This window comes from Artemia franciscana, chromosome 10, assembly GCF_032884065.1.
Source record: "Artemia franciscana chromosome 10, ASM3288406v1, whole genome shotgun sequence".
In the NCBI taxonomy this organism is placed as follows: domain Eukaryota; kingdom Metazoa; phylum Arthropoda; class Branchiopoda; order Anostraca; family Artemiidae; genus Artemia; species Artemia franciscana.
The window spans coordinates 22,537,370-22,559,477 of NC_088872.1; the positions used below are offsets into that span (position 1 = coordinate 22,537,370).

The 22,108-nt window shown below is 36.5% G+C and overlaps 2 protein-coding genes and 1 long non-coding RNA gene across 4 annotated transcripts in view; 1 reads left to right on the forward strand and 2 right to left on the reverse strand.

The window, feature by feature from the left end:
• Positions 1 to 22,108, forward strand: part of LOC136031922 (uncharacterized) — a 29,575-nt gene that overhangs the window by 2,479 nt on the left and 4,988 nt on the right. The window contains exon 2 of the long non-coding RNA XR_010618615.1: positions 20,629 to 20,801. This is a non-coding gene — a long non-coding RNA (uncharacterized LOC136031922). The remainder of the gene's footprint in view (positions 1 to 20,628; positions 20,802 to 22,108) is intronic.
• On the reverse strand, positions 1,095 to 13,410 carry LOC136031920 (uncharacterized). Its single transcript, XM_065711910.1, has 2 exons — positions 12,934 to 13,410; positions 1,095 to 6,507 (listed from the first exon to the last, which is right to left on the reverse strand). The coding sequence occupies exons 1-2, from the start codon at positions 13,393 to 13,395 to the stop codon at positions 3,097 to 3,099; spliced, it is 3,873 nt and encodes a 1,290-aa protein (XP_065567982.1). The 5' UTR covers positions 13,396 to 13,410; the 3' UTR covers positions 1,095 to 3,096.
• Positions 13,411 to 22,108, reverse strand: part of LOC136031921 (uncharacterized) — a 49,788-nt gene continuing 41,090 nt past the window's right edge. For both annotated transcript variants that reach the window (XM_065711912.1, XM_065711911.1), the window contains exon 3: positions 13,411 to 15,111. In XM_065711912.1, coding sequence (XP_065567984.1) covers positions 13,426 to 15,111 — 1,686 coding nt within the window. In that variant the 3' untranslated portion in view covers positions 13,411 to 13,425. The remainder of the gene's footprint in view (positions 15,112 to 22,108) is intronic.

The window sequence follows — 22,108 nt, forward strand, 5'->3', positions numbered from 1 at the left end:
TCAGATCGAGACTTATGTGCATTGCAGATGGTGTCTCAGTCTGGAGATAGTTCAATAGTTGGTGGGAAAAAGGGTAGAATTATTAGTTTATGTGAACTTTTTTGCTGTTGGCATTCTAAATGGCCGTCTTAAACTAAAATATAGGTAGTTCTCAAAAGCAAATCCATGTAGGGCTCAAAAGTAAATGCACAATATCCTTTAATTTTATTTCAAATAATATGTCAATAAATTGAGTAAATAAATCTGGACCATGACGTAGAAGTTTCAAGCAACAGTCCAAAGACGGGGAATCATTTTTCATTATATTGTTAAGCGTTATTTGAGAAAATATTTTCCTTTGAAGAGATAACTCTTGAAAAAGCATCATTTAGAATCAAACATTTTTCCTAAGTCACATGATTCCATATGATTTTTGTTTTTCAAATCCAAGCACTTCTCACTACCGATTATAGACTAACAATGAATGAAGATTCTTTCTCGCTAGTAAAATATCCAACGAAAAATGTAACAAACTCACTCCTTTCTTATAGATTGATTCAGATCGTTGTTTTCAATATATTTCACTTGTAGATATAATACATCTTGTCAGCTTTGCATATGCATTATATTCACATCTGCTGCAAAGCACAAATGTTCTTGATTTTGTTCAATGATATTACGTGCAAACATTTCGTCCCAATTTAGCCAACAACCCCTTGTAATTTCTACTGCTAGGTTGGGCATTTTAGGTTTCATTTTGCCATTGATAGCGCCTTCAATAACCAATAGAGTAAAAGTATCCATTACTAAAGAATATGTCATGACTGAAACACTGAGCTCTTTTTCTATACTGAGGTGAGTGAACCATAAGTTCTAACATGTTAAGTGTTCTTGATCTTTGAAACCAGTTTTTGACTGGATTACAAAAATCCATCGGAACCAAAACAAATCACGCAAGAATAGGTCATATTCACAAGTAATATTGGACCACAATCAACTTTTTTTTACAACCGGGACTTCCCCCTTGACTAGCGGATTCTAGCAAGTCCTTTTACGTAGCATCCAAAGAAATCATTGGAATAATTAATCAAACCCAATTACGTTACATACAGGTGTACTATACCATTACACTATAGTACTATGGTATTGCACTATAGTATTGCACTATAGTACTTTAAAATAGTAGCTGCCTTTAAAACCAGAGGCATCACTACTAAAATTTTGTGGTTAAATATTAAATTTTGTCTAATTTTCTCCTCTCCCGGAAAACCCTTTGATATCCTGTAGCCTAGAGTCCAATAGGATTAAGTACTCATTATCTAGTTTCCAATCAAGCATTTTTTTTTTTAGCTTTTGAGTGCAAAGGAATTCATAAATGAATGCTATGTTTTGGTAAAAGTTTTGAGAGCAGACTGTGAAGCATGCATCTAGATAAAGACAAAATAGACAAGATCAAGAATAATTAAATTCTTATTTAATCTTAATCAGATTATTACAATGAAATCAGATATATATATAAGAATATAAAACAACACTAGATACAATGCAAATTAAAGAAAACAGTAAATAACATATACATTAAAATTACTTTTAGTCATGTAGAATGCAATAAATGAAGTTAAGTCTTGGGAAGATTATTAGGGTTTCAACTATTTTCACTCTGAGCATTGAAGTAAAAGTTGCTCAACGATAAAAAAAAAATTCGTGCTCCGTACTATGTTAATGTACCTTAGATGCTGGTTAACCACATAGTTTAAATATTGTCAGAGCTGCTCCAAAATCTAAGACATCCGAAGCATTTAAATTCAGAATCCAATATCAAGTTTAAATAATAGTATAAAACAGAAAAGGCCATTTGGTACCATAAACATACTGTTTAATAATATAAAAGTATTATGATGGTACTTAATAGTACTATAGAGGTAAATATGTACCTAAAAATCTGTTTCTGTTGAATTATTTAGGTCTATTTTAGTTTTCACAAGATGTTGGACGAAAATAGATTTCAGCTGGTGGGGGGATAAGGTCTGGAGATCAAACTGAGGTCTGGGAGGGGCAGTTACCTCTCTGCCTCATAGCAAATAACACCCCTGCCTTATATGAGAATTACCACATAAAGAGATAATTTGCTCTAGGTCAGTAGTGATCTGAGCAGTACTTATATCTTCTTACAACGGGACTACCTCACTTGGCATATGAAATTCAGATGTCATTTGGAAATTTGCTTATACGTAAGCTCCCCAAATTACTTACATGAGCAGCACTAACATAAATCGTAGTAATAATTTAATTTTTAAGAAAAAATCTTGCTACATACGAGTCCACATATTAATCAGTGCAACAAGCCAGACATAGCAGACAAACCGATTCACCACGGTTAAGGTCACGACTAAATCGAAGTGTTGATGTCCGAAAAATGACAAAATGGGGAAAATAAATAATACGGTCGTCCACTAATTGTGTCAATTTTATACGGTTTGAAATTGTTATTTTGTCAAACGCGTTATTTTCACGCTTTCGGTTTGAAATGAGAACACTTGAAAAAACCGTCTAAATGTCTTCTTTTCGATTTAATTCAATTGAAACATCGTTTCAATTGTAGCACATAAGTTTGCAACTCTAAGTCATTAAAAATACGATTTTCCCTTATTATATTTTTTTTTTGGTGGCCTGAGCATAGAAAACCTTACGATCATTTGGAAAAAGGAATGTCTAATATGGTTGAAAAACGCACGGCCTGAGAAAGAAACTACAAGACAACTACTAAATTAAGCGGCACACATCTCACTTTCAGAAATAGTTTGTAACTAAAAGCTTTTGATATCAGACGATAAGGGTGCACTCTGAATGTCGATAGAAAGTACTTGAGCAAGATCAATTATGTGATAATTACATTAGAAAAAACGCAAATAATTTTCCCTCTCCCAGTTTTCTGCAAAATTTATACGGCGTAGCTTAACTTTGTCGGAATTTCCAGCACTGCTTATGCATACGCTAACAACTAAAATAAATCTACTGCTATTTGGGTTTTCGGCTATTACAATTGCAAAACAATAATATAGACATAAGTATCTTATACCACGGAATTATCGTATTGAGTGGCAAATCGATAAAGTATTAGCAAGCTACACTTTTAGAAACATCTGATATACTGGTAGCAATACTGTCGGCCATTATGAATATTTGGGCGGCAGTATCTCGGACTCCAGGAAGACTATTTTGTTCTAGAGCCCTTTTGAAGGCTTCATTATCAAAGTGCAAAGTCATTTTCGAGAAAGGTACCATGTGGGATAGCTCTTCTCCTTCATAAGATATTCCACTTGAGATTGTAGCACCAATTTTGTCACATACAAAACGAATAATTCGCTGCTTATGCAGAACAAAATAGATCCTATTTCTTGCACCGGGATCAACATCATCACTCACCATTACTCTGTTGTTTTCCAATTTAATTGGGGATCTCACTTTATCATCAGCAAAAAGGACCTTGAAACACGGATTCTCCTTCTCAGTCTTATCTGTGGTAGAGACAGTGATGCGACAGTCTACCTCATTCATACTGGCAGAGTTATTGCTCAACTCTTTACCATGGAGAATATAGCCACTGGCCCAGTGAAGGTCTTTTTCTGAAATTGACATAACATTCATCTCATTATCCAATAGAATTTTCTCCTCGAAAGTCCTTGCTAAGCTTGCAGTTACTAAAAATGCAAATGAGTCCGGCTGAATTTCTCCTTCTGCAAAATTATTCTTTTTCAGCGCTTTAATATAAATATCCTCAACTGTTTTGGTAATAGTTGGGTCTGGATTATTTTCCATAGTCAGCCCAACACAAAAATTACAAATCGGCCGTTTAATTGCTGATTTTGAAAATTTTGGGGGCTTTCTACTCTGCGAAAGAGGGTGCTGGTCCTTTGGCCTTAGTTTCACTACTTTTAAATCAATGCTATCATTCTCAAACAGCTTGTGATTTCTATGGCAAACATACTTCGGTCGATTCAGTTCTTTAGAAAACATGGTGAGAAATCTTTGGAAAGATATTTGTTGATCTTTTTGCGAGGAAATATTGAAAACGTAGAAATTTCCAAAGCGAGCCGTTATTTTTAGACTATCAAGCAATGTCTTATCGTTGATAGGAAATTTTGAAAACTGGCGGCAAATATGAGCAGTGAATCTTTCAATTGCTTCCAGCTTCCAGTCCTTAATAAACTGAGTTGAACAAAGCTTTACAGAATACCGTTCATAGAGGCTATGACGATACTGAAACGGACCCTTCGAGCGCACAAATGTAATCTTTGAACTGAGAGTATCAGCATTCTTTAGAAAATATAAATCACAATTATCCATAAAGTAGTGACCCAACTGACACTTGGGTACCACTTTTTGCATTCTTATAACATGACTCAGAATTTGGATCTCTTCATAAACTCGAAAGATCTCTGCACGCGAGCCCACAGCATTCAATGTAACTCTTGAATCTCCTTTGGCAGTTTTTAGGTCAACTTTTGCTTTTGTCACTTCTGTTAAACGAGATGAATGAAATTCCTGACGGCCAATTATTGCACCACTCAGAATTGGTGGCAGTTTAATGCTGCATGACAAAGACTTTTGTGAGTCTGATTTAACTGAGTTTACGACCAAAGAACAACTTTTGGATATAAGTAGAGTATTTTCAGCAATCCGACTGAACTTCAGAATCCTTGATTTTATTATAGAGTTTAACTGAACCTCTCCAATCTTTGAGTTGTTCCACTTAATGCCTGTAAGTTCAGATAAGTTTAAAGCTTCTTGAAAAAAAGATATGATATGTCTCCCAATAGCTTCATCGAACGACTCGTTTATTTTTTCAATGCTGAAACTGGCAAAATTCTCTTGGACTTGCGTTGTTAAGGTTAGCGGTTTTAAGGATGTGAGAAAATTCATGATAAGACCACAAAAATCGGTAGCTGACAAAACACAATCTTCTGAAGGAATACGGTTATCTCTAACAATACCCGTTATCTTTGCCCAGCGTACCAAGAACCAAAATACTGGAAGAAATTCTAGTTTGGAGCTTATTAAAGACTGAATTATTTCTGTCTTATGTAAACCCATGCTGTTAACAGATATGTCTATGTTATTAAGCATACCATTATAACTGATATGGCATTTGATATGTTCCCCACTAGAGCTTGTCACAATTGAACATCTCTCACTTTCACCAATAAGAATAGGTTTAATATAAGTCTCCAATATGGCAATCTCAGATGCTTCCTGTCGAGAAAGTAGTAATGAGATATTAATGTCAGACTCGGAATCACAGGTATAAGTTGCTATCGAGCCGTGAATTTTAGCATCGGAAAGGAAAACCAATGACTTGTCTTTAATCAATTGAACAATCATCTCCCCTGTGTTAGTTTTCTGAGCGGTCACTTGTTTTAACACACTAAAGTTTTCAAAGAAATAAGACCGAGCACTAGCCCCTATTTCCTTAAAAAGTAACTTCTCGTAATTAAAACCGTTTTCAGGCAGCATTTTCGATTTTTTAATCTCGCAAAGTACATCAGGTACAAGCCAAGCAAAGCTAAGAAACGTTTCTGAGCCACATTTTGCTCGAGTGTATGATACTTTATACCAAGCAGAGGCTTTTGCCTTTATGTCACTGTCTGTACTAATCCCATCATAGAATTTCGCTTTAAATGTGCTTTTTAAATCGTCCATTGCTTTTTGAGCCAGGGATGATTTTTGGCGTGGAAAAGATTGCGCAGCTACTGCAAATGGATCATGTCCAATAATGAGGTTATATTCATCTTGAAACCCGCATTGGTACATTATATTTTTTAATGACAAAGAATAAAGTTCATAGTCCTTCTTCGCAGACATTAGGAAATCTTCATGCCCTGGAATAATTAAATCAAGATCAAGATCACATCTACTACCAGTACTAGCTTCAAGATCAAAAGCCAAGGTGCTATGATATAGTTGACCAATTATTTTTTTTGATATGTATGAAATTTTTTCGCTTTTTTCCATAAAGTCAGGGTAACCATTTGTGCTAGTAATATACCAAGCATCAGTGGGGACTTCCGGCAGTATTCCTGTTTTGGGAAAGTCCACAGCATAAGCTTGTGCTTCAGCTAATTTCATCGCAATGGGATCACAAGCCCCTTTGTCTAGTTGATCACAAAGAGCAAGATGGAGATTTGCAATTTGACCTAGCATATCACTAGATAGGCACTTAATAAAAAAATTGCAAAGGTTGTCCAGACTCCAAGGCATTGTGCAAGAGGGCATCTTGCTCTTCAATTTAGCATAATTGAAGGGAGGTACAAGCGTGGATTTCGGCGGCACAAGTCTTGAGTCCCAGATCACAGAAAATCGATCCCCGTCCAAATCACCTCCACTACAGGCTGCGGAGAGAGAGTACTTGCAAGTTGGTTTTGCTGGAAGAATTAGTACATTTTTGTACATTTGAAATTCCGACTTGTTTACGGCTTGTACAACACGGATGTCACCAGGGTGTAGACAAGGATTGCGATAAATCAAGACCTGAAAAAGGGAATGTTAAACTAGTGAAACAGTCATGTCTTTTACTGCTAGCCTTGTTAAATAGCATATCAATTAAAGAAAGAAAATATACTGAAAATTCAAACAAATTAGACACATTGAGGAATAAATGTGATCCACTATTAACAGGGAAAATGTTAAAAATTTGACGAAGGTAAAAACAATTAATTTGTTTGCCAATTCTGTTAACAGGAAAGAACGGTGAGGACTGTCACTGAAAGTTGTAATATACAATATTTTTGGAGAAAGCTAAAAAAAAAAACATTGCAAATCTAAAAATCTTATTTTTCTATTTACAAGTTCAGTTGCTACAGTAATGAAAACAATAGCATTCTAAAAAAAAATATCATTATCGTTGGTTGAAGTGAAAAAACGCAGGCATTCAATGCTATTGGTAAAAGTCATCAAATTTGTTATTTGGATTACTCATGGAAAATAGTTTTTGGTCTTCCAGTAAAATTTATTCCTGAGCATGGAAAAAATCCAAACATAGCTGGAAACACTGAAGGAATTTTATTTATTCGATTCCAAAAAACAAATCATGTCTGTGACAACCAAAGCCAATAGTCAAAATAATGTGGGGAAAAAAGGAACAAATAGTTGGAAATGAAGGGTCTAATGCTTTGTAAATAAAACAAAACGATCAGGCTAGTGATTCAGAAGCCCCGCTACTGTCCTGAAGAAGCTAAGCCTAAAAGCTGTATCGAGCTGAGTCCAAGTTGTGTTTAGTCATTTCCAATTGCAAATTCCTTAGCTGGAAGGAAGCGCCTCCTTTGGAACAGAATCACATCGAGATTTTAATCACACCAAGGGGCAGAATCAAAATCAAGGGTTAAATACTGTCTAAAATGGGGTTGATTCATATGCAAAGAAAAATCAAAAGAAATGTATGCAAGAAAACAATTGAAAACCAATAGATTGCTCAACTATATTTAACAAATATGAAAATGCATGTTTGCCATTACCTTAGCTAAGCTTGGTCGTATTCTAATTTAAAGCAGCAATTAAACCTTGCCCGTAACACCAAAAATTCAACATGCAATACTCAGTAAAGTCACTTCAAAGACGAAGCGAACTTCTTTGCCCGAAACTTTACTAGGAATGTTTTCCTCACCCTTAGGCAGGGTGTTCCAAACAAGAGAATAACAAGTGTGAATAACAAAAGATGCTCAAATGGTGCTCCTAAACCCATGAATTACATTATACGCTATTCTGTCATTGTGATTACAATAATCTTTATATATGTAAAACGATTTTAAACAAGAGCTAAGAGCTCATATGGCACAGGTGACGAGGTCGGAAGCGTCAAGAGCTCATAAGGTATGAGCTCTATCAAAATTCTAAGAATCAATAGATTGCTTTAAAACGAAAATCAGAGGCTTAATACCGGTCGGGATTTAAAATAAGAGCTCTGGGTTACAAGGTTCGTCTAAATATCAAAATTCATTAAGATCCGATCGCCAACTCGTAAGTTAAAAATACCTAAATTTTTCTGATGTTTCCTCTCCCTTCAGCCCGCCAGATGGTCGAATCGGGGAAAACAACTTTATCAAGTCAATTTGTGCAGCTCCCTGACATGCCTAATAATTTTTATCGTCCTAGCAAGTCCAGAAGCACCAAACTCGCTAAAGCGCTGAACGCCCTCCTAACTCCCCCAAAGAGAGCGTATCCCGGTTACGTCAATCACGTAACTACGACATTTATAAGCGTTTTCCAAGATTTCCGGTTCCCCCCTCAAACCGGTTCCCCCCAATGTCAACATATCTGTTCGTGATTTGAAATAAGAGCTCTGTGACATGAGTTCCTTCTAAATATCAAATTTCATTAAGATCTGGTCACCCGTTCTATGTTAAAAATACCTCAATTTTTCTAATTTTTCCAAATTACAACCCCCAGCTTCTCCAAAGAGAACAGATCCATACCAATTATGTTAATCTCGTATCTATAACTTGTGCTTATTCTTCCCATGAAGTTTCATCCCGATCTCTCCACTCTAAGCGCTTTCCAACATTTCCGGTTTCCAATATTTTTATTTCCCCCCTCCAACCCTCTATGTCCACGGATCCGATTCGAATTACAAATGGAGCATGTGAGACACAAAATTCTTCTATAGATCAAGTTTCATTAAGACCCGATCACCCATTCGTAAGATACCTCGATTTTCACGTTTTCTAAGAATTCCGATTTCCACCTTCAACTCCCCCCAATGTCACCTGATCTGGTTGGGATTTAAAATAAGAGTTTAAAGCACAAGATCCTTCTAGATATCAAATTTCATTACGATCTGATCACCTGTTCGTGAGTTACAAATACCTCTTTTTCTAATTTTCCGAATTATCCCCCCCCCCAACTCCGAAAAAAAGAGTGGATCCGGTCCGGTTATATCAGTGACCTATTTTGGACTTGTGCTTATTCTTTCGACCAACTTTTATCATGATGTCTCCGCTTTAAGCGTTTTCCAAGATTTCTGGCCCCCTCCCCCTTAATCACTTTGAATCCAGTCGGGATTCAAAAAAAGAGATCTGAGTTTCGAGGTCCTTCTAAATATGAAATTTCATAAAGATACGATCACTCTTTTGTAAGTTAAAAATACCTGATTCTTTCTAATTTTTTAGAATTAACCCTCTCCCCCAAACTTCCCCAAAGAAATCAGATCCGTTCCGGTAATGTCATACCGTATCTAGGACTTGTACTTATTTTCCCTCCAAGTTTCAACCCAATCCTTCCACTCTAAGCGTTTTCCAAGATTTTAGCTTCTCCCCCCTGAATTCCCCCCAATGTCACTGGAACCAGTCACGATTTAAAATAAGAGCTCTAAGACATGATATTCTTCCAAACATCAAATTTCATTAAGATCCAATCACTCCTTCGTAAGTTAAAAATACCTCATTTTTCTAATTCTTCAACACCCCAACTCCCCCAAAGAGCGCGGATCCGTTCCGGTTATGTCAATCACGTAGCTAGGACTCATGATTATATATCCCATCAAGTTTCATCCTGATACCTCCACTCTAAGCGTTTTCCAAAATTTTAGGCCCCCCCCAATGTCATCCGATTTGTTCGGGATTTAAAATAAGAGCTCTTAGACCCGATATCCCTCAAACATGAAATTTCATTAAGATTCGATCACTCCTTGGTAAGTTAAAAATACCTCACTTTTCAGAATTAACCCTCCTCCCCCCAACTCTCCGGAAAAGAGCGGATCCGTTCCGGTTATGTCAATCACGTAGCTAAGAGTTACGCTTATTTTTACCACCAAGTTTCATCCCAATCCCTCCACTCTAAGCGTTTTTCATGAATTTAGGTTCCTCTCACCCCTCCAACTCCACCCAATATCACCTGATCCGGTCAAAATTTAAAATAAGAGCTCTGAGACACGATATCCTTCCAAACATCAAATTTCATTAAGATCCGTTCACTAATTCGTAAGTTAAAATACCTCATTTTTTCTGATTTTTCAGAATTAATCCCCCCCCCTAACCCCAAAGAGAGCGAATCCGTTCCGATTATGCCAATCACCTTGTGCTTATTTCCCCTACCAAGTTTCATCCCGAGCCTCCACTCTAAGCGTTCTCCAAGATTTTAGGTCCCCCCTCAATTCTCCCCACTGTCACCAGATCTAGTCGGGATTTAGAATAAGAGGTCTGAGACACGATATCCATCCAAACTTTAAATTTCATTAACATCTGATCACTCCTTCGTAAGTTAAAAATACCTCATTTTTTCGAATTTTTCGTAAATTAACCCTCTTCCCCCTCCATCTCCCCAAAACAGAGCAGATCTGTTCCGGTAACGTCAATCACGTATCTAGGACTTCTGCTTATTTTTCCTACCAAGTTTCATCCCGGTCCCTCCACTCTAAGCGTTTTCCAAGGTTTAACAATTAACTACACTGACGTGTATGTTGTAAAACGATGTAGAAAAGCACAGCTACAAACAGCAATGAGATAACAGCGAAATTAGAGCTTCTGGAAGCTTTATGAGCTTTATAAATATTTTCAGAAGTTTACCAACTGCTCAAAAATGCTTTGGTACACAGAAATACAAGAGAGTTATCAAAAGTGCGGGACTTTTTCCTTCACTTACACTTCTCCAAAAGTTGGCAAAAAGATAGACTGGCAGGACTGGACTGGCTTCTTGCACGTTTCAAGAAGATCCATCGGGTTTGCTAGTATGCTGCACTAAAGGGGTTCTAACTTTGTGTCTTCCATCCAATGCTCAATGAAACAGGTGAAACCTTCGTACGAAGATCAAGTATTACAATGCTTTGATAGTCACGAGATCCACATCTCAGTGCAGCTTGTGAAACTACAAAAGCAAAGATGTCGACATTCAGGACTTCTTTTCACACTGTTCACATTGCTTTAAGCCACTCAATGTCTTAGTGTAGGTCTTTCGACAGTTTCCAACTGGTACCCGTAAAAACCTGGGAGGAAAACACAGGAAGCGTCAGATGATTTCCACCCAACAACCTATAGCATTCCTGGCCGAAGGCTGAGAATCAGGAGATTAGTACCTGTGCTACATACGAACAATTGGTCTACATACGAAAAAGAATTCTTTATAACTGTATACATTGAAAATCGACCATTTTGATATACATGTTTTTGGGTCTGAAAATATAGCTATAAGAATTTCATCCATATCTTAGATGCTTATTTCCTGTGTGATTCTCGAAAACTTGGAACATCAAATTCAGTGCCCAAGGCCATCCCATTCCCGTCCATTTTCACCTCACACGTGGGGCACAAATGGACGGTGTACCAGAGAATAAAGACGAAGGTAAAATTCTCCGTGACTTAGCTTAAACAGATGATATGATCAGCATAAGCAAAATGTTGGCGAAATGAATGAGTATTCTTGTTATTCTCATCATAATTACCATAGCTCAGGCTTCAAAGGACTATTGCCAGGACTATAACAACGGTTGTCAACTGCCGACGTCTAAAAGGAGTGCAAAGCAAGGCCGAAAAAGAGGACTTTTTGCTTAAAAGAGTTTGCTTAAGAGAATGGCAACTTAGCCAAGCATTTCAATGATCCTAATTTTGGTATTTCACTGACATGGGGCGTGGTCTTCTGCTAAAACAAAACACGAAAAAGAGCAAAACCATAATTGCGATCCGAGAAGACAATACTTATTAGTACTTTTTCTTTGGAAACGAAACTTAAAATTACAAGAAAAACTTTTGAAGGTTAATTTTTTTTATTGTAGCCCTGCTATTGTGATTATCACTAGAAAATGAGAGAAATAAATGAGATGAAGATGTTCCCATTGGACGGAAGCTTCAATACGTTCAACCAAATTTGGAAGCACACTGTTATCTGGATTTATTGACTAATTTATCGACATGGTGCCGGACAAAGTTCACCTCGTTCAGCCATAGAGACAACATGTTTCCATCTCTTTTACAATTGGTCAAAAATATACAACAAATAAAATATTTAAATATGAGATATATACAGACTAGATAAACTACATTTAATTCAGCTATAATATAAGTTTCCACCCCTTTCATAAATAATGTACTGACTAAAACGGTAGATAGAAGTTCGAATAGGAATAAACCCTTTTATTAGACAGTGATAATAACATTCACCAAATACACCGGATACTTCGATCACATTTTACAGTGACCCATCATCAGCTGGGATTAAGCAGTATTTCTGCTGAGGACAGTCACTGTACATGTGATAGGTATATCCAGTATATTTTGTGAATGCTATTATCACGCCTAATAGAAGAATTTAAAATAAAAAATAAAACGCCTAATACAAAGATTGTAGATTCAAAGATTCAAACTTTTTAATCGTCAAAGAAGGCGGTGTGTTTTTCGAAATTAGTTATTTCCTAAGGCGTATATAGAAATACTACAAAATCGAGGATTTGGATAATATGGAAAATTTACCCTTTTTGTTTTGCTCCACAAATATAATATACAACCCAAATAGAAGTTTTGAAGCTGAATTCCAACACAGTAATTAGAAATATTCCGCTTCCTAGAATTATTTTAGCCATATTTCCTACCTCTTTCTTCATTTTTTTTTTTTTTTCTTAAATTGGATGCTTTGGGCCTTTGAAAAATTATGAACATAAATTTAAGCTGAAAAGTTTTATTGCTGCAACATTTTTTTTTAGAAATTTCGATACCGTTATAAAAGAAAATTGAAGACCAAATATCCTACAAAGACTCTAAGCACGGAAAAAATGCCAAAATACCGAAAATTTCCCTTATAACATATAACAGACCAATAAAGAAAGAGAAACTTCAGAAAACTATGGCACAAGAACTTTGTACAACGATTGTGTTCTTACTTGGGTATTTGAATTCAACATAAAGTGAACCCCATCCCATTTCCCTCTCACTATTATTTCTCTTTATGGTCCTTCTAAGTGTCTGACTGACTTACCTCTCCAAAAATGATAATCGGCTCTGAGCAATCATCTTTTTCAATCTGGAGGAACACCTCGTTATCATCAAGGATTTGAAATGGGTCTGCAACGCCAAACAGAAAGGCAGCATTTTCCACCGGAATTTTCGCTTTATTTCTGATATTTTTTAAGCCAAAAACAAAGAGTCTTCGAACGATTTCAGACCAAAAATCTTCCCCAATGATGTTGAATGTCTTGGAAATTTCATCTATGTTCCAGTCATTTGGCAAGCTTTTTAGTTTCTTAACGAACATATCAAGCTGAACAAGAGATTTTGCTTCTTTTGAGAGTGCCTCTTCAAGCATTTCATGAAGAGAATGGCAAACACTAGGATTTATTGATTCAAGGAGTGTTATTACTTCTCTGTTAAGATGAACTGGAAGGAATCGTGAGTAGTCAACAACACCAAGGGTAAAGTTATTATTCTTAAATTTGACCATTGAAGGCCTTATCAAAATCTTTGTTCCTTCTTAAGTCAGTTGATTCATATATTTATCTTCTATTGCTAATAAAACACCTTTAACGCCAGCAAGCCGGATTTGAAATGCAGAAGGTACAGAATTTAAATGCAATTGATGTGACATTTTCATAGCAAAGGACAATCGGAGAAAGCCGGCACCGTCAGTGAGCAGATCTCCTGAAACAGATTTGATGTCAGGAACCGTTTCTATATTTTCAGGAAGTACTTGAACAGTAGGCTGGTCGCTAGAGCAGAATAAACACAGGCTTGATAGGTATAGAGAAACAGAATGAAATTCTTTCTGGTTCAATACAATTTCTGCTCTTATTTGAGCAGCCACATTGACGTTGTCACAAGCAACAAATATTGCATTGTGATTTCTTAGCCCACTATTGCTTGTAATCAAGAAATGGTATTTTTCACCGTTTAGAAGAAGTCCTTTTTGGAGTATGCTGTGAACAAATTTGAAAGAATTGACACCCTTCAAGTTCTGCAAGTTTTCATCACGAAACTTGACTACGGTAAACTTAAATTTCCTGTAATTCCTAAATAGCCGTGATTTATGATCGTTCACAACAGGATCATAAATGTTTCTCGTTGGTGTAATAGTAACTTGACGAACCTTTGTCACTAAGGAAAAGGATTTGTCTTCAATAAAAGTATCCGTGATTTCCTCTTTTATAGAAGAAATCAAAGAAGCAAAATCAATCCAATAGGACGAAAGTGGCTTCCGAAAAAAGTGACTTCTCAGTTTATTCACCAAGACAGTTGTATCACGTAGGTGTAGAGACATTTCCAAAAATTGTTTTATATAAGTATTAGGCGCATTGCAGTTTTTTTGTGTCCGAATAACAGACAGTTCCCATAAAAGTAGCTGGAGATCGGGATTTTTTACTACCTTTGCCCAAAGGTCTTTTAGTGACTGTGATGACACAGGTTCAATGTAAACCGATGTGTCAAAAACTGAACGAGGAAACAGCCCGCTATAATGGAACAAGTTTCGGAGCATTATTGGCGAAGATTTACCAGCATATGGTTTTTTATTCATATCCAAATTAATGTGAAAAATTATCACCGAGTTTTCCGAGAAGTATTGAAGCAATTTCGCGTCAAGCCCATTTAATCCGGTTCTGTAAGAAAGGTTCAAATATTCTCTTTGGTCGTCCTTTACCACGAGCGACGGTACACTGCTGTAAGGCAAAAATAGTTTTGCTACATTTCCCTCTTTCCAATCAATTAATGCAAAATCGAGGAGGAATGAATAATCGAATAAGACTGTCCTAGAATAGTTTCTTTCATGTACCTCAAGTTCCAGGGACTTTTTGTTGACAAACCGCAACAGGAATCGCATGGGTGGAGATTTCAAAATGGCAACCTCCTCACAAGTTTGCTTGTCAATAAAATTTCCAAATGACAGGGACGTCAGCTGCCATTCTACTTGGCATCGCTTGCACTCACTGAATTCACTTGGTTGAAGAGCAGACCAAATTTTTACTCCCGGATCATTATCGATCTTGAAATTCCAAGATTTGCAAAGTTGATCATAACAATAATTTGCTGGAAGTCCATTGCAAGGCCAGAAGCGGATAAGCGCAGATTTTTCATCTGTAGATGAGCCGTTATTGACAGTGTCATCCAAACAAACTTTTTCGATTTTAAGAGCTCTGCAATTGTTTAATGCAGCTTCAATTTTACTCTGAAAAAGAAAGAAAATGTGAAAAGAAAACCTAGAATCTAAGTAGTTGCAAGGCAATTCTGAAATTTATTGAGATTCAGATTCAAAATGTCCCTATGAAAGACGATTCAACCATGAAGGTCAAACTCAGGATTTTACTGTTTGCTCAAGAATGAGAACTTTAAAACAAAATGTATGAATTATTTTATTTCTAAGCGTCATATATTGGGATAATTGTAGCAAAGATGTTACCTGCTTCGCAACTGGAGTTAGATATGATTTCAGCTTTTACTTAAACGACCAAGCTTGGTGGAGTTATGTGTTGAAGCCAGAGCCAAAAGAGAAGATTCGGAGGGAAGGGAAGGGTTTCAACTCGAATTATTTTAGATAGAAGCTGAAGAACTTAGGGTAAAATTAGAAACAAGACCTAAGAGCTCATATGGCACTTGTGACGAGGCGAAAAGAGCTAAGAGCCAAGAGATCATATGGTATGAACTCTTAACAAAATTCTATTAATCAATAGATTGATTTAAAAAGGAAAATAAGAGGCTTAATGCGGTCAGGATTTAAAATAAGAGCTCCGAGTAGCGATGTCCTTCTAAATATCAAAATTTATTAAGATTCGATCACCCACTCGTAAGTTCTAAATACCTAATTTTTTCTAATTTTTCCTCTCCCTTTAGCCCCCCAGATGGTCGAATCTGGGAAAACGATTTTATCAAGTCAAATTGTGCAGCTCCCTGACACGCCTACCAATTTTAATCGTCCTAGCACGTCCAGAAGCACCAAACTCGCCAAATCACTGAACCCCCCCCCAACTCCCCAAAAGAGAGCGAATCCAGTACGATTCTGCCAATTACATATGAAGGACATTTGTTTATTCTATCCACCAAGCTTCATCCCGATTCCTCCACTCTAAGTGTTTTTCCAAGATTTCCCCCTGCAACTCCCCCCCCCCAATGTCAAAAGATCTGGTCGGGATTTGAAATAAGAGCTCTGGGACATGAATTCCTTCTAAAAGTCAAATTTCATTAAGATCCGATCTTCTATTCGTAAGATAAAAATACCCCAATTTTCACGTTTTCCAAGAATTCCGGTTTCCCCCTCCAACTCCCCCCAATGTCACAGGATCCGGTCAGAATTTAAAATTAGAACTTTAAAGTACAAGATCCTTCTAAATATCAAATTTCATTAAGATCTGGTCACCCTTTCGTAAGTTACAAATACCTCAATTTTCAAAATTACATCCTCCCCCCCAATTCCACCAAAGAGAGCAGAACCGTTCCGGTTATGTCAGTCACGTATCTTAGACCGATTTCTATTCTTCTTATCCAGTTTCATCCTGATCTCACCGCTTTAAGTATTTTCTAAGATTTCCAGTTCCCCCAACTGCCCCTCCCCCAATTACGCTTGACCCGGTTGAGATTTAAAACAGGAGATCTGAATTACGAGGTCCTTCTAAATATGAAGTTTCATGAAGATCCGATCACTCCTTCGTAAGTTAAAAAAAACGTAATTTTTTCTTATTTTTCAGAATTAACTCCCCCCCCCCCAATAGAGCGGATCCGTTCCAATTATGAAAATCACGTATGTAAGACTTCTGTTTATTTTTCCCACCAAGTTTCATCCCGATCCCTCCAATCTAAGCGTTTTCCATGATTTTAGGTTCCCCACCCCCAACTTCCCCCAATGTCACCAGATCCGGTCAGAATTTAAATTAGAGCTTTGAGACACGACATCCTTCTAAATATCAAATTTCATTGAGATCCGATCACCCGTTCGTAAGTTAAAAATACCTCATTTTTTCTAATTTTTCAGAACTAACCCCTCCCCCAACTACCCCAAAGAGAGCGGATCCGTTCCGGTTATGTCAATCATGTATCTAGGATTTGTGCTTATTTTTTCCACCAAGTTTCATCCAGATCCCTCCACTCTAAGTGTTTTCCAAGTTTTAGGTTTCCCCCTCCCAACTCCCCCCCCCCAATGTCACCAGATCCGGTCGGGTTTAAAATAAGAGCTCTGAAACACGATATCCTTCTAAATATCAAATTTCATTGAGATCCGATCACCCGTTCGTAAGTTAAAAATACCTCATTTTTCAGAAATAACCCCCCCCCCCAACTACACCAAAGAGAGCGGATCCGTTCCGTTTATGTCAATCATGTATCTAGGACTTGTGTTTATTCTTCCCACCAAGTTGCATCTCGATCAATCCACTCTAAGTGTTTTCCAAGTTTTAGGTTTCCCCCTCCCAATGTCACCAGATCCGGCCTAGATTTAAAATAAGAGCTCTAAGACACGATATCCTTCTAAATATCAAATTTCATTGAGATCCGATCACCCGTTCGTAAGTTAAAAATATCTCATTTTTTCTAATTTTTCAGAATTAACCCCCCCCCCCCAATTACCCCAAATTTAATCTAATTAATCATCGTCCTAGCTTACCTGGAAGTGCCTAAAGTAGCAAAATCGGGACCGACAGACAGACCGACAGAATTTGCGATTGCTCTAAGTCACTTGGTTAATACCAAGTGCCATAAAAACCATATTCGAGCTAATCTAGAAAATGCCCTAACAAGACACAAAATAGTGTGACAACTTTAATGCCCTAACAAGACACAAAATAGAGTGACAACGTCGAAAAACTAAATATGAGCATCTTGATAATTCACCTGAATTTTGCTTTCACCAGCCTTTTATGTGCAATTAAATAACAAGTTTTTTGAAATGAAAGTAAGGAGCGACATTAAAACTTAAACCGAACAGAAACTACTCCGTATATGAAAGGGGCTTTTCCTCCTAGACAGCCCGCTCTTTACACTAAAGTTTTTTATTGTTTTAAAAAGTAGAGTTGCGAGAAAGAATCAAACTTTAGCGCAAGGAGCAGTGTGTCGAGGAGGAAAAGCCCCTTTCATATACGGAGTAATTTCTGTTCGTTTTAAGTTTTAATGTCGTTCCTTCTTTCATTTCAAAAAACATGTTTTTTTTTTTAATTTCTGAAAGTTTTTGAATTAATGCATGTCTGATTTTGGCTCTCCGTACATAAATTATTAAAATAAAATTTGCATATTAATTCTTTTTTTTGGCTAAATGGCTTTCTCTTAGTTTTGATCAGACGATTTTGAGAAATAAGGGGCGGGGAAGGAGGCCTAGTTCCCCTCCAATTTTTCGGTTACTTAAAAAGGCAACTAGATCTTTTAATTTTTAACGAAAGTTTTTATTAGTAAAAAATATACGTAACTTAAGAATTAACTTACGTAACAAACTTTTATATTCTTATGCTTTTTATTATGTATATGAGGAGGTTGGTCCCCTCGTTAATACCTCGCTCTTCACACTAAATCTTGTTTTGTCCCAATTCTTTAAGAATGACCCCTGAATCAGAAAGGCCGTAGAATAAATAGTTGAAATTACTTAAAAAATTTTTAGCATAAAGAGCGAAGGATTTATTTCCTCCTAAATACCTCGTTCTTTATGCTAAAGTATTTTTAGAACCCCTCATATGCGTAATAATCTCTGTTCGTTTTAAGTTTTAATGCTTCTCCTTACTTTCAATTGAAAAAACTTTTCATATTTATATTTTCATTGTTTTTTTTTTTTTTAATAGTAATGCTAGAAAATCCTGCACCCTTTTCATTGAATTTCTCTTCCCCCATGAAATATTCCTCCAAGGAAAGATCCTCCCATATAGCCCCCTCCCCTGAATCCCACACCCAAACCAAAAAATCCCCCTGATAACGTCGGTACACTTCCCAGTAACCATTACTGTATGTAAACATTGGTCAAAGTTTGTAACTTGCAGCCCCTCCCTAAAGGACAGTGGGGGTAAGTCATCCCCAAAGACATAGTTATTATGGTTTTCGACTATGCGGAACAAAATGGCTATCTCAAAATTTTGATCCGTTGACTTTGGGAAAAAAATGAGCGTGGAAGGGGGCCTAGGTGCCCTCCAATTTTTTGGTCACTTAAAAAGGGCACTATAGCTTTTCATTTCCGTTAGAATGAGCCCTCTTGCAACACTCTAGGACCACTTGGTCGATACGATGACCCCTGGGGAAAAAACAAAAAACAAACAAACAAATAAACACGCACCCGTGGTTTGTCTTCTGGCAAAAAAAACGAAATTCCACATTTTTGTAGATTGGACCTTGAAATTTTTTCTATAGGGTTCTCTGATACGCTGAATGCGATGGTGTGATTTTCGTTAAGATCCTATGACTTTTAGGGGGTGTTACCCCTTATTTTCCAAAATAAGACAAATTTTCTCAGGCTCGTAATTTTTGACGACAAAGACTAAATTTGATGAAATTTATATATTTAAAATCAGCATAAAAATCCGATTCTTTTGATACATCTTTTAGCATTGAAATTCCATTTTTTAGAGTTTCGTTTACTATTGAGCCGGGTCGCTCCTTACTACAGTTCGTTACCACGAACTGTTTGACTAGGGCCCGCAGGTAATTTTAATTTTCAAACAGTATTTTGGCATATGACCTACTTATTCCCGAAAATTAGTTCTGGTGGTACCTGTACTTTCACCTCAACTCTATTTTATTGTACACTGCTTTATTTTGAGCAAGTGTCCACTAAAATTTTTATACTAGTTTAGTACTTCTATCTACTTTAAATTTAGAAGTTCTACTTTTTTCTTCTTTTTTATTCAGAAGCTTACGAATTTTTACTATGCAAATAGGGATTTCGGATAGTGGAGGGAAGTGACAACAAAGTTTGGAACAACTTAATCATTTTAAAAAGGCACGCCGACCGGGGCCTCGCACCGGAGGGGGCTCACGTCCCCCAGATCCTTGATTTTCCTGAATTTTTGGACAATTCTTATTCAAATTAAAAAGCAGGTTGTTTCTCTTATTATTTTTCCCCTCCCCAAAATAAAAATTCTTACGCACTTAGTGCCAACCCGGGTTAAAAATACAAATTATTAGGTTTAGATTTGTCAGCATCTTCGAAAGCCAGCCCAGAATGAATTGTAGCATTTGTGAACTGGATACTGGAAAATTGTCTAATAAAGAACATTATAATAATTCGCAAGTGCTCTTACGTGCCTACAGAAGGACACCTTCATTTTTCCAAAAAATACATTGTGCTTTGTTACTTTTGTCCATTTATAAGCAGTTGAGCACAATAGTCTTTCCATAAACAATTGTTTTCCCCATTATCAACTAGTAGCATAACGGGAATTGAGCTGTCAGGAATTCTATTTTGTTTTTCAGGCCAAATTCAGACGACCACCCAAAAATAGGCCTAGAGCAATCCTGACTAAATGAGAGGATTTGCTATTGGCACGTGAATGTAATGTGGTAAAGGGACCTTAAAAAGGTGTAGAAGAAATATAGAGTTGTTTTCCAACAGAAGCTGCAAAATATGCTGTTTTATTTATTTTTTTAACAGTTTAAAAGGACTGGTATTAATTATTTGATAATACTTTTATAAGATTTGTCTGTTATCACAAGTTGTTGTTGTACTTTTCTGAAACCAATAACGAATCAAAAGTTTCCTCTCAAACATTCATTAAAACCTTAGGTACATTTCTGGCTGTGTTCAGTTTGTATCAATGACTTTTAAGCTGTTTTTATCCAGCCAGACAACAGTAGAAGGTGCAATTTCTGGAAGCTATTAGTGACACTCAGTCTTTGCTTTGAAACAGCTATACAGTTGCCAAGCGTTCCACTAGGTGGATATACCAAAGAGTCCAGGTGAGTTGAGTGTCCTACATAAAAATAAACAAAGCGAATGGTTTGTTAGTCTTAAGTGAATAATAACCTAAAAAATTTACGTTCAGAAGACCATATTGATTAGAATATGAATTAAAAGGGGGTAAAAAGTGATCCGCTGAACATATTACAAGAGTAGTCAAGGCGGAAGGTGATATCAAACAGTTCTTGGTATTTAACTGTAAGTAAGGAGCGACCCGGCTCAAAAGTAATGGAAACTCTAAAAAACTGAATTTTTATACAAATAAATACATAAAAAGAATCGAATTTTTACATTGATTTTAAATATGTAAGTTTCACCAAGTTTAAAACCCATCAAAAGTTACAAGCCCGAGAAAATTTGACTTGTTTTCGAAAAAAGAGGGAAACCCCCCTAAAAGTCATAGAATATTAATGATAATCACACCATCAGACTCAGCGTATTAGAGAACTCAACTGTAGAGGTTTAAAATTCCTATTTGCAAAAATGTGACATTTTGTATTTTTTTTTGCTGGAAGAAAGATCACAGATGCGTATTTGTTTATTTTTTTTTGCTGTTGTTGTTGTTTTTTTTTCCAGTGGTGATCGTATTGACCCAGTGGTCCTAGAATGTCGTGGGAGGGGTCATTCGAACGGAATTTAAAAGTTCAAACGCCCTTTTTAAGTGACCAAATAAATTGGAGTTGACCAAATAATTGGACAACTAGGCCCCCTCCCACGCTGATTTTTCCCGAAGTAACCAGATCGAAATTTTTAGATAGCCATTTTGTTCAACATAGTCAAAAATCTAATAACAATGTCTTTGAGGACGACTTAATTCCCCAGGGGGAAGGGCATTAAAGTCCCCGGGGGATATATTATATAGTATAGTATTGTATAGTATAGTATTGTATATATATAGTATATAGTATTGGTTATTTGGAAGTATAAAGATGTTTTCAAGGGGGATTTTGTCTGGTAGTGAGGGGGGAGGAGAGGGTTCCTGGGGAGGATCTTTCCATGGAGCAATTTTTCATTGGGGAAGAGAATTTCCATGAAGGGAGCGCTGGATTTCCCAGCATTATTTAAAAAATAATCAGAAATTAAATTAAAAAACACAAGCTTTCCAATAGATATATACCAATAGAATAGATATATTGGTATTCAATAGTAAACGAACAATCATGAATTAAATAAAAAACTGATTTTTTGCTGAAGGTAAGGAGCAACATTGAAACTTCAGACGAACCGAAAATATCACGTATATGAAAGGGTTGCCCCCTTCTCAGTACCTCACTCTTTACGCAAGTGTTTGAATTTTGTTCCAATT